Source organism: Vigna unguiculata, chromosome 3 (genome assembly GCF_004118075.2).
Source record: "Vigna unguiculata cultivar IT97K-499-35 chromosome 3, ASM411807v1, whole genome shotgun sequence".
Lineage (NCBI taxonomy): Eukaryota > Viridiplantae > Streptophyta > Magnoliopsida > Fabales > Fabaceae > Vigna > Vigna unguiculata.
In genome coordinates, this window is record NC_040281.1 from 44,052,503 (window position 1) to 44,066,355 (window position 13,853).

At 30.9% G+C, this 13,853-nt stretch overlaps 1 protein-coding gene across 2 annotated transcripts; it reads right to left on the reverse strand.

Moving 5' to 3' along the window:
- Positions 1-8,772: 8,772 nt before the first annotated feature.
- Positions 8,773-12,190, reverse strand: LOC114178805 (NEDD8-conjugating enzyme Ubc12). 2 transcript variants are annotated; one of them, XM_028064905.1, is made up of 6 exons: positions 11,997-12,190; positions 11,508-11,620; positions 9,857-9,965; positions 9,554-9,632; positions 9,286-9,402; positions 8,773-9,208 (listed from the first exon to the last, which is right to left on the reverse strand). In XM_028064905.1, the coding sequence occupies exons 2-6, from the start codon at positions 11,614-11,616 to the stop codon at positions 9,071-9,073; spliced, it is 552 nt and encodes a 183-aa protein (XP_027920706.1). In that variant the 5' UTR covers positions 11,617-11,620; positions 11,997-12,190; the 3' UTR covers positions 8,773-9,070. The 2 variants fall into 2 exon arrangements, with proteins under 2 accessions (XP_027920706.1, XP_027920707.1); XM_028064906.1 differs by having other exon boundaries at positions 11,827-12,129.
- Positions 12,191-13,853: the final 1,663 nt, after the last annotated feature.

Below are 13,853 nucleotides of genomic sequence, written 5' to 3' on the forward strand. Positions count from 1 at the left end.
AATTTCATGAAATCTTTGAGATATTCCAACGTGAATGAACGAAGTTGAAATGGATTCGTGTATAAACAAACTTGCAGTTTTTTGAAGAGGGTTTATACAATACGTACGAAAACTTGCCTATTATGGTGAAGGTTCCTTTTTCTGTTCTACACAGACCGGGTTCAATGCACCACATGAAGAAAGGTAGAAAATGAGAGAGGAGAATATGTCAAAGGTGTCAAAAGGAACACTGATTAGGATTGATTTCAGTATACATTTTCCTGACACACAGTGCACATATCATTTTCAAGCCAAAAGCAATTGTTTTGCCATTTTTTTTTCCATTTCTAAGAGGCAAAAGCTCCGAACCAGAGAGTGTAATGATACATATGCATACAGAGGTATAGTATAAGTAACAGTTGACTACTGATATTTTGAACAGATTTTGCAGCCACACATTACATAGGTCATTTTCAAGTTAAAAGTAAATGTTTTGGCAATTTTTCAATTTAAGGGGGAAAGCTAGGATTATTATTGTTAGGTATAGAAGACATAGACATGGTTAATTTAAGGGAAATAAGATAAGTGGAGAGTTGATGAGCCCAGATATGCATACCTCTTATAGTTTAGCAGGGTTAAATGTATTAAAGTAAAGATATAGTTAGTGGCACAATGTGTTGACAAATTAAGGATAATGAAGAGAAAGACAATAGAAGCAGGGTGAAGAAGGAGAATAAGACAAGGGAGGTTCTTTCGTGCTTGTTTTAAATTTCTTAGAATGGAAAGGGTATGCCAAAGAAGATGCGCGTGGCAGAGATGAGATTCCTTGTGTCATATGCTTTTGGACTTTAGTTGTTTGTGAGTGTGATCTTAACTTTGAGTAAACTAATCAATCAAGTTAACAAATTAAAAAATTGTCATGTTTATCCCGATACCTCTTTCACTTCTTTTCCATCTACAACTTTCATTTACTTTGTTTGATATCTTGTTGAGATATTTACTCACCACCCACCGGTCAAATTAAGTGTTCTTCCTTCTCATTATGAAAAATGCATGAAATGTATAAATACCATATACATAAAATGTTAGATAGGTATTTTGAGAAAGATTTATTAGAGAAATATAATACCTATGATGCACCGATACTTCAACTTGGATTACGTATCCAATATTTTAGGATACTTTATCAATACTTATCAATTAAGTATCTAATTTACAAAGTCGTAGTACGGTACAAGAAAATCTTTGAATAATGATCAATTTTAGTAAAAAAAATAATTAGTCACTATATAATGACCAATTTAAGTATCAATTAAAAAATTAAAAAGTATTGGAAACTAAAATGGTTCCAAAAAATTATAATTATAATAAAAATAATTTTTATTATGAATTGATTTCTAAATTGATCAGTAACATTAGCTACCAAGATTTTGACTACCAAAATAATTGGTTTCTAAATTAGTCAATAACATTAGCTACCAAGGTTTCGGCTACCAAAATAATTAGTTTATAAATTGGTCTCTAATTAAAAAATTGGTCTCTAACATATTTTTGGTTACTAAAATGGGTCATTATTTAAGAGTTTTCTTATAGTGGTACTTCTATGATGAAAATAATTTATATTTTTTATGTTGATAACTTTAGTACATATAGTTTTAATTTGGATTAACACAATAACAATCATATATTTATTATGTTTTTAAGAATTATTGTACACACTTTTCAATATTCATATATCGCGTATCTATCACATATCATGTCCTATTATTTTCAAAATAAACGTATTGACGTATCGGATACGTGTCGTATCTGATACACGTATCGTATTCATGCATTATAGCATAATACTAATAAGAAAGATTTATTAGAGAAACATAATAATAATAAGACCTCAATCTAATTCATATAAAATTGATGAGTCTTCTATTTTATAAGTTAATCAACTTTCTCATTCTCATGTGAGATTTAATCTCATACTTAAATTCTAACCAATAAACTTCCTTTTAAGGGTAAGTCTCTCCCACATTAGTTCACTCTTTCAACACCTACATGAAATTATTATAAAGAAAATAGATTTTTTATATAATACTATTATCAAAATTCTTTACTCATTATACATAACAATAATTCATTTTTTCAACTGTTTGAACTAATAAAACTGCAAAGCAATATGGATATTATCTAATTATATGAAGCTTATCTTATCATTCAATCTACTATTTTAATTTTAATTGTTGTATCTTTCTCAATTAGGGAATATGTGATGAAGTCAAATGCTAATCAGCTATATAAGAGAAGTGTATTAATTAGGGTTGTAAACAAAAGTGGTAAAAATTAGACAAGAATATTTACTACAAAAGGTTCTATTGCAAGAAAGAAACTCTCTTTTAACTTTTCGAATAACTACGTCTTCAAAATTATATTCAATCACCACCTAATGGAGATTTATAGTCAAACGATCGAAATGATTGTGCACAGTAAATTGTTTATAAGTCTTCGGAACCCAATATGTTGCATCATTGTATACATTTAACATAGAAAATCTACAGGTTCTTTTTCTGACACACATTCTTATAAATTCGAATAAGTTATATTCCATGAATATGATTGTATAGCTCATAGCAATGCATGTGATCCATTACAAAAAAAAAATGTCAATTTTAGTTGTAATTAGCTATTGTCCGTATTTAACCTCTAATTTTGTTAGAAATTTCACATTAACTAATGATAAAACGAGTATATAGGTTTGTATGGTTGAATTAGGTTTAAAGTGTTAGGTTTTACAGAGGGGATTTCACTGAGGAGATACAACACCAATGAGATTTGAACTCAATCATATAAGACATTGACATCACTCTCAACCCAAAATCTTAAGACAATGAGTTTATGGGTCTTTATCCTTATATAGTATTCTACTTTCTCATTTCTAGTCAATGTGGAATTTAGACTCACACTTGAATTCCTAACATAAAGTCCACTTCTTAAAATGTATCATCAGAACCATATGTTTGCGTTTATCTTAGCAAGATTTGTTATTGGTTAGGTCTACTGTGTCATTTCATTTGCTATCAAACCGCTATTGGACCATCCATTAAAATCTACTTTCACGCTCAATATGTACTTAGCATGTATCATCAGAACTAGTTGTAAGACGAATTTATAATATATAAGTGAATGCAAATTTTACCTTATAAGCCAACTTTATTCAATTAAATTAGATTTAAATTTCTCTTCTTAACAAATTTTTATAACTTTAAAATTGTTGAGACTAATTTAGTGACGAAACATGATTAAACATTTGGGTATGTAAATATTTAATTTTCAATATTTAAATTCATAACATAAATTCGTATGCTCATGTTATAGACATCATAATGCTGCGAAAAAAATCAGTGTTTTTACATTAATTATTATTTTGAATATTTAGACGTTGACAATTAATATAAAAAATGGACACGCTATATTAATTCAATCCACAGCACTTTTTACACAAACTACATGTGAAAGCATATTTTTTAATTGAAAATGATATTATTTATATGTTAGATATCATTTTTGTTGTTGTAAACATTTATACATAACATATAAAAAAAACTTATATAACAATGATTAATTCATATATATTAATTTAAAAGATACAATTAAGTAAAGCTCGAAAACAAAACAAAAAAAATTATTTCTAGTGACCATCTTGAAGGAAGAGGACAGTTTTCTTGATGGCTATGAATGGTGCAATGATTATCTAGAAGATTTGAAAACTACCCTCTTTCCTCAAGATAGTCTGTCTTGCTTCTGCTTTATGGAAACTAAGTTGTTTGAGCTACTTTTATTCTTAAGAGAAGTAGTCAAGTTCACCATTTGACCTTCCTCCATTACCAATCTTTCATCTCCTTGAACACACATGATCATTAATTCATTAATAGATCACTTATCCTTATGTGTGTTATAAGCAATTGTAAAGGGAGCATATTGATGAGGCAAAATATACAAAATATAATGTAGTAGGAGGAAATCAGATATGGTAACCTATAAGGCCTTAGTTGAGCCACAATGTCCCTAGACGCATGATTGATCAAGTACTTTCTTAGTCCCGATGAAATTTAAGGATGAAAAATACATGATAATAATGTTGGTAAGAGATTTATCAAATGTGATGAATTGTTCATCAATAACCTTTAGCAAATCTCTCACATTGTCATGCTAATCAACCGAACCCACCCGAAATACCAACAGAAAAGTTGGTCTTTGTTAAGGTCAATTTAACCTTTCCCACTTGTCATAGAGATTAACAACATCTGGAGGGTTTGGTCTTAGTAATTACGATCATCCTAATTTTCTAATAACATAATCAATGTCCATCCAACCAAAATGGAGAAGATTTTCTCCTTTCCAAACTTATAATTATTACTTTTTTTAGTTTGGGAACACCGTAATGGATATTAGAAATATTCACAGATTGAAAAAATGCAAAATTTTAAAAATACATGCTCATTGTCATAATTTGGCACTATAACAAAATAATATTTTGTCAATGAAAACATATCTTAATTAATCTATTGTCATAAAACTTCTTGTGGGTCAAAGGCAAACTCAATTAGACTTACATAACCAAATGATAAAATTATTGTTTTTTATGGATGCAAACATATCTTGATGAATGGATTTAGTGACATAAAACTTGCATGTGGGCTAAAGTCTTACTCAATTAGACTCACATTAGCAAAAGATAATATTAGTATACTATTATGTTTTACCTATGTAAACACATGTTTTAATTAATGAATCTAGTGACATAAGACTTCTATGGGCTAAAGCCTAACTTAATGAATGAATCTAGTGACACAAAACTTGTTTGTGGGCTAGAGTCTTACTCAATTAGACCTACATCAGCAAATGATAAAACACTATTATACTAGTATGTTTTACCGATGTATACACGCGTCTTAATGAATGAATTTAGTGAAATAAAACTTGTTTGTGGGCTAAAGTCTTGATCAATTGGACTCATATAACCAGATGATCAAACTATTAGACTATGTTCCTCTTCTCAATTTATGTGTGGGCAATTTGAGAAATATAATTCAATATTTCATCCTAATTAATCATATATGTAAAAATATTCTGGTTGGTAAAAATTCATTACATCACATAATTAATTATAATTAATTAATGTTTATTATGTGATTATAAAAATTAATCAATAAGATATGTTATGACCACTATTTAATCCATTAAAAATATATCCACATTCAAACATTTAAAAAAAAATTGCATCAACATTATTTATAATGCAACCAAAATAAATAATAATGTTCACATATATAAATTAATAATACAACATATAATTTAAATAATTTATATCATCATCTTCTTATGATGCAGTAAATAAACGAGTTTAAAGCTTCATTGTGTCAAATCATATGGTTTTATACTTTATTATTGGTTTCGTATCAAAACATATATTAAGTACAAAAACTTATATAGTACGTAAAAAAAATTATAGTACCTACAAAAACATATATTATGTACAACAAAAACTTATAGTACGTACAACACCTTATAGTACAGTTCTCAACCAATTTCTTCTTTTATAGGAAGGAGTTCTTTTATCAAAAGATTTAGAATGAACAATCATATGTCAATCCTTGATGAAATCATACAGTAATTCAAATATAAGGTATTACTTAACCATCACACCATAAAATATTCTACATTAAGATATAGATATAAAATAAATTTATATACTCCTCATTACTTTTAACAAAATAAAATATGCATTTTTAATTCATCTTCAACCTCGAAATAATGAGGACGTCCACTATCGAAGAAATGTGTCAATTGTCATAAGCAAAAGTGACAATGTTTTGCATTACATAAGTACACAAAACAAAAACAAATCTCGATTCCTATAGCCATTATGGCAAAGCCTCGAAAGGTCGCAATGGATGCTCTGAGATCTTTTGTACCCATAACTTCAAAGCAAGCCCAACAGTGGGTTAGTGTCACCTCATCAATCGTGACATTTCCAACGCCGATAATATTATGTTTGATATCAAACACAGCCAAAACACAAAACACAACTAAAGAATCTAGAAGGATAACCTCAACATATTCAAAAAAAAAACAAGACAAAGATATTTAACTTGCTCTAGAACAAATGATAAAACTAACACGAAAAAATGATTAAAGACTAACCTTCAACCATTGTCACTATTATGAGAATGTGATTTTTCATTTCAAACCCTCACTCTTTAAACTTTGATGGTATATTGTTGAAGAGAGCATATTTAATTACCCAAAACATATAACACATGTGAAATTTATAGAGTAGTTGTCACTATAAGTTATTGTCAATTATATGAAATTACAGTATTAAAATTTACACAACAATTATAATTGATTGACAAATGGACTATGTGAATATTTTATATTATCCAATATGAGAAATTTTTAACTCTGTCTTCATATCAAATTAAAAAAAATGGATATTATCCATAATATATTCTGTAAATGCGAAAATGTTTCAGCCAAATAAGATCGAATTTGAAAAATGTTAAGAGGACGGGTCTATTTGTTATCCTAACTTTTATTGGATTTTAGATAGACTAAAAGTTAATTCATGCCTACCTTACTTTAAACATTGTAATAACCTAAAGCTTTAAATTCAAATCCTACATTACAAACATCAAATAATCGATTCAATTTCGATTTCCTAAGAATTATCACCGGTAATTGTCAATTATTTAATTTTTTTTTTTTTGTAACTTTGAAGTACATTTACACTTTCACACGAGAAAATTGAAAAAAAAAAATGTGCTAGATCTTTTAGAATTATATCTTATACAAGAAATGAAAAAAAATATTATTCAAACTATTTTTGTTAATTTTATGTATGGTCAAATTTGAGTCATGGATTTGTGTCCATGATGTAAACACTGTTTTTCATGAAGAAAGTTGTGTATACAGTGGATACATTCTTCACCTTTCTGTTATTCTTGTAAACTCTATTCAATAGTTATTCCCTTACCTTGCTCAAAATAATCTAAATAATTAACCAACACTCCATTATTGGGAAATGTGCGGAGTAATGATTGAATACAAAAGACATAATATAGATGATTGAATATTAATGGAATTTTATATTCAACTTTGGTCCTGAAGCATTTCAGAAGTTAACTTGCAACCCAATGTTTTCAAAAAAAATATTTCTATTTCAAGAACCTCTCAAACAATCAACTTTTATACCCGGAAATAGTTTGATTTTCCAACCAAAAATGAGAACGAAAAAATCTCGATAGATTTGTATTTAAAAATATCAAGTTCAATTTAAAAAAATTATTAAACTAAGTGTCATCAATATTCAAACTAAATCACGCTACAGTATTAATTGCATGATATTTTATTAAGAAAGTCCTACATTTTCATGGGAAAAATAAGAGTGAGTTCCACATATGCATGAGTGATGCTTCCATAAAAGAGAGAAAATGTCAACCTTCGAAAAGCTTGTGCAACCAATCATTTAGGATCCACGAAAAAAAAAAAGGGAGTTCAAGTTGCTCACTATGAAAGAGAGTGAAAATATATACAACTTCCTTGGATGAACCTTGGCAGTGGTGAATAAGATGAAGTCCAATGGTTCGATAACAGAACAAAGTATAGTGGTTAGTAAGATACAACAATCATTGACGACCAAATTTAATTACGTTGTTTGTGCAATAGAAGAATCCAATGATTTCAGTGCTCTAAGTATTGATGAGTTGCATGAAAAAACCGATCCAAGGATACCAAGAAAAGAAACTAGATGACACCTGCAAAGTGTTTCATCCAAGGATGGCACTCGGGCCTGTCATTCCTAGCCCAACAACTCACCCCATATGCGGACCTAGCCCAAAGACTCATACCATATTCGGTGGGTAATGAGACATTTCTACTACTACTACACTCCATATCTGTAGAGGACTGACATACATACCACAACCCTTAGACTCCAATTTGTAACCTTTCGGTAGGGAACCCATATACAGATTACAACCCTCCGAGCTCAAACTTCCATTAACCATGAATGCTTGAAGCCTAAACAATGTCCTTTAAATCGGTTCGATATCAGATTCTCCCATAATCCCTTAATCGAGATGTTCAGATTTCGATGTAAAGTGTGTTAAAGTCTAAAACTAACTATAAATATGACTAAATTATAAAATATAAATATATGTAAATTTCATTTCATCTTCAAAGTTTCGACTGCATATGTGGAGGAGAGAAAAACGCACATCTTACTAAGAAAAAGATGGAAGAGGGAGAGATCGATGCCAGATGGAGAAAGGGGAAAAAGGGCTGTGGTAACAAATTAGTTTGGGGAAGTAGAGTAACATACTTGTGATCCCATCATTCAAACCTCGAATAGAGTCGTGGTACTGAACCACACTGCTGAAAACGAGCATGTAAAATTAATTACTCTTCTCTCGTACATTAAAACCATTAATTCATATTTCTTATCTTTGGGGGAAATTAGATGAAAAATTTTCTCTATAAATTAATTGAAAAAGCAATTTGTAACTCACAAGATGTGCACGGTTCAGTTTAGCTTCTTATTTTCTTTACCTATATTTTTTTATGAAAAATTGTATGCCTTTGTTCCCAACAATGGGTGACCCTTGTAATAACATGGTAGTGATCTCAGACTAAGCCCACAAACCCACTGCTGTATGACGTTTAATCAATGTTGCATTTGATGGAAACGCAGTAAGAGTAACTAAAACGAACAGTCAAAGAACAAGTAAATAGTCATGCCAATTGCAATGGGAGCAAGCAGAGAGTATATATATATATTTGACCACTGAATCCATTTTTGTTTGGTCCACTTTAAATATCAAGTCACATTACAAAAGCAAGCACAAAAAGTTACAGTAACGAATTGCTTGGCTTTCTTATGCTTGGTCTTGTTCGGGCTTATCATCTTGCTCCACCAGGACAAATAACAGCAAGCGTTTTGAAAGAAAATGAAATTTTCGCAAGTAAATTTTACAAACCATGGACCTTTTAAGCAATGATATAATATTCCAACTGCGGAATTTAAGTTAGGGAGCAAAGATTACATACAACGAGTGAAATAGGTTTGTCCCACATACCCACCAGCCATAGCCCTCCTCACATTAGACTCAAACAATTTCGGGTTCTCTCTCAAGACCGCAGCAGCTTCATGATTCAGCGGATCCTCATAATTTGGTTCCTGCAACGATAATTCAGAGATTATAATGTAAAAGTTCCAAGGATAGTAACAAAAATTGGCTAAAACCAGAGTCATACCGTGAAAAGATGATACAATCCGTAGATAACTGTGTTTATATTGAGAACAGGTTTCCAATCTTCTCGCAGGATGTTAAGGCAAACATTTCCTTCCAAGTCTATATTTGGATGGTAGACCTACGTGTATGGCATGACAAATTAAATTATGAGTTTTGAACAGACAAGGAAAATGAAAATATGTCACAAGCAAGATTAAACACGTAAGTTTCTACACAAATAAAGCATGACTATATAATACCAAAGATAATCATGGCTTCATAATTCCTACCTTTGTCTTGCACTTAACCTTTGGTGCCTCGTGTGGATAGATGGGAGACACTTGGAAAGTAAACAAAAATGTGCCACCCCTGTAATGAACAAACAAAAAATAGAGGAGAAAAGGAAGTTCTCAGTTCATTTTCCTTGTACTTATGGGGTGGAGAAGGGGGATGTAAATCCAACGAGATTATACATTATTTTCAAGCATTTCAAAAAAACTAAAAAGTATACAACGAAAGGACATGAGTAGGTACATCCAATTCTCCAAATTAAACAGAAAAGAGATGGGCAGATAATTTGGGAAGTTCCGTACATGTAATATCCATCATCAGGTTGGATTGAAACTTCAAAGTTCATCAGGTCATCTTTGCCATTGGGAAATCGTATGATACAAGATGTTGGCAGATTCAACTCACTTATGTCTGCAAGAAGTCCACACCAATGTAACCAAAAGCTCGTATAACAGAATAAGATGGCAGAAACCACAGCCTCAAGTAATCTCAAAACAAGATCAGTAATAACAACAAAAGCCTTATCCCACTTGGTAAGGTTAGCACCATTAGCTACATGAATGACATATTGTCTGGTTATATACCAGATCTCAGAGTATTTTTACCATGAGAAACCTACCAACAATTCTTTCTTGGTCTCCCTCTCCCCATTTTCATAGGAATAAAAACCATACAGCCAACTCGTGCTACCTGAACTTCCCAAAGGTCTTTTTTGTATGAAACCAAACCATTTAAAACCAAAAAACAATATCATATATGTCTACTGAACAGATACTCATTTTAAGAGATAAGAGATATATCAGTTTACAACTTCACCACACACCATGGGAGAGTACACAGAAATCGGAGTATGTTAAAGCAGAAAATAGCCAGATTAAATTTCAGCTTACCACATGTAGAAAATAAATGATCTTCCCAGAAAAATCAATAATAAATTCAAAACTAAAAAAGCTTCCATGAATACAGATGGAAGTGATATAACCACCGAACAACAGCACAAACAATCACCAGATGATTTTTTCCCCAGTCAATTCACATAAAATCCAAAATACACTGTACTCCAAGCATGACAGCTACCAGAAGCTAAAGAAATTGATGAGAAACGATTGCAGTATGACAGTTTCACTTTCCAACCCACAGTTTCTAACAAATCAAAAAAGTTACTTGTACTTAGATCCCTTAAAAGTCTCTAATTGCCGTTTCCCTCAAAGTTTGTGCAATTCTTACTTGAGAATTAAAGCAATACCTAATCCTGACAAATGCACGCAAGATATTCTCACACAAAAAATGAAGTAAACACTGCATGATGCCTAAAAACAAAATAAATTTATGCAATCTTGACAAATGCATGTATTAGACTATTAGAACAAAACTAAAGTTTTTATACAACATAATTCCTAAAAACAAATAAAACCACTTACATAAAGAAAGTAAATTAGCCAATAATGTAGATCTTCTAAATCACTAAGCCAAAAGCACGAACAAAGTGGCAAGCAACTCATCTTCCAAAACAAGCTTCAGACATCATAACATACAAATTATGCGATAGATATTCACTATGTTCACTTAAAAAAGTAAAAACCTTTTTTCTTCAGTACAAAGTCACTCAAATTAAAAAAAAAAAAAAAGCAACACACTTATATATTGTTGAGTTTTTCTATCCTTTGTGATGAAAAAAAAAATCCTAGATCAGAAAATATCAAACATTCTATTCCTACAATCAATAGATCAGTTCAGACTAAGTGAATCGACAAACTCCTTTCAACACATCCTTCCTCGTGCATGCCCTCAAGGCCACAGAAGCCCCTGCTCTGGTAATTAAAAGCTATATAAACTCTTTTGACGCATCAATTTTGGGTAGGACATGCATGATCGAATTAACTTGTGCACATAAAGCTTTGGGCCAAGCACACGAGTTTTGCCATTTACAAAACAGAAATCATAGAGGTTAACCTTTGTGAAGACGCAACTCCCCAGCTGATTGCTTCTTAACAGGTGGTCCTCCGCTTGCATTCTCTGCTTGTTCTCTCTGCTTCTCCTTGACTTTAAACAGTTTAATCATCGTCCTGCAACGGTGACATCAACTCAATTACGCACAACATTTAATTCATCAAAGCCCGGCAAAATAAAAATCGCAACTTCAATCCAAAACCGAAAAGCAAGCAGATCAGAATATTCAACCGGGACACAAAATTAAAAGGGGGGGAGCGGGCACAGATCGAAATTTGGGCCTAAGCCCAATATTTAGTTATCCCAGCGATGATAAACCTACACGTCTGGTTTCCGATAAAAAGGAATTACGAAAGCGTGAAACCCTAAGAAACGAAGGGGCGTGAAGGAGAGGGAAATCTGAGGCAGATGAAGAAGGGTGAGGTAGTTGGAATAGAAATGAAAAGCGATGCGATGAGGAAGAGAAGAAAGGGAATTTGAATTGAGAGAAACCTGTATTGAGAAAAGTGCAGAGATTGAGAAGAGGAAAAGAGGAAGAAGGAAGAGATTTGGGAGGGGTTTCGCAGCTGGCAGGCACCGCACACACTGCACTCGCACGCCGCAACTGCTAACCTTTTTTTAGCTCAATTTTCCCATAAAAAGCCTTTCATTCTTTGGATAAATTTTGGTGACGTCACCAACATGCTGCATTCTAATTTTACATCTTCCGTCTAAAATCTTTTTTCAAATAAATAATCACAATACTTAATCATCAAACTCCGTTAAGTGGATGGGATTTAAGTTTTGACCGTTAAAATATGTCACAACATTTGTATTGTGAATTATAAGATGTGATGTTATTTATGACATCTAATCGTTTTATTATTCTTTTTCTATTCAACTCTCCTTTAAAACACTACTATTTTTAGAAGATCCAAATACCTTGCCTTTTCTAAGATTCAGAACAATGGTACTATTAATGTGTGGTAACCCGAACGTAATACCATTTACGAAGAGTTATAAATCAACATCAACCCATCTTATATATTTAATATATAGATTTAGGAAATCTATTAAAATCGTTTCCAATTTTCTAGACTTACAAAGTTGTTTCATTTTCTTCTCAATCTCTTTTTCTATTTATATATCCTATTTTTATTGTGTTATATTCTCTACGTTTTAAGCATAACTTTTTTTATGAATTTTCGAACCTCTAATTTGTTTTTAATCTAGATTGAGAGTCACAAATGTCATTGATTTGGACCATATTCCCGATGATAAACCGTGTGATCATTTTGGAAACGGAGCATTTGATTTTGAGTAAAGATGCCAACGAAAGGTCTCATTAAATTGTCAAAGAATAAAGTTTGTACTCGGATTGAGAAAAAAATATTGGACTTTAGTGAAGGTGAAATGGAAATGTTATCAAAAATATTTTAGAACCTTTTGCCAGAAAAAATTTTCTAAATAAGGAAGAAGCTCATAAGTTTTATGAGAATTGCACACAAAAACAAAAAGAGTTTTGAATTTTAAACGAATGATTTACTAATAAAAATGAAAGAATGAAAATGAGATTTTTGTTGTTATTACGAAGGATTTTCGAAGAATTCTTTTGTTAACCTATCTAAGGATCAATATAATAGGAGATTACCAAACGTGGATACAAGAGTATTATGAGAATCAAATAAAAAAGTCCTTAAATATATTTTTTTAAAAGACAAGAAATAAAGTATAATATATCATGTATCTTAACTTATGTACAAAGTTACATTATTAAATACCAGTAGAAAGTAGTCACAAATCTACATTTATAAAAAATAGTGCACTCGTGTAAATTATAACAAAACTTTGAAAGAATAACAAAATTTATTGTCTATTAACCTTTATTTAACATACACTTCATTTAATATTGTAAATACTTTATACAATTTTATGTATCATCACGTTATTTCAGTGTATTAATCCCTTACTTACAAAACATAGTAGAGCTTTTTTAAATGTGTGTCTATCCTACATTCCCATTTTATCCATCTCTAGTCTTATTGCCTCTATTTCTCCAATAGTACTCAAACATTCTTACCATTCTTTTGTAAATTTAGTATAATTCTCTACATTTTACTACTTCTTACATCTTCATTGTGACTTTTGACAAAAAAAGTCTTTTAGGTCATATCCCAAATGATTGTTATCTACATACTTTTTCAAATGATATTACCTTTGACAATGAGCTATAAATTACTAAATTGTTTAAAGTGATTTAGCGCTTGTATATATTGTATTAAAATTGTTCCAATCCATCTATTACACATGTTCAACACTATAGTTGCAAACTTATAAGAAAAAAAATAGATGACATGTTTAATTCACCTC

Bases quoted from the DNA above. Each gene is read 5' to 3' on its own strand.
- LOC114178805 (XM_028064905.1), bottom strand. From the start codon at position 11,616: ATGATTAAACTGTTTAAAGTCAAGGAGAAGCAGAGAGAACAAGCAGAG. The intron at 9,966-11,507 runs GTTAACCTCTAT...GACTTCTTGCAG, and splicing joins GGAGTTGCGTCTTCACAAAG to ACATAAGTGAGTTGAATCTG. The intron at 9,403-9,553 runs GTAGGAATTATG...CCATACACGTAG, and splicing joins AGGTTAAGTGCAAGACAAAG to GTCTACCATCCAAATATAGA.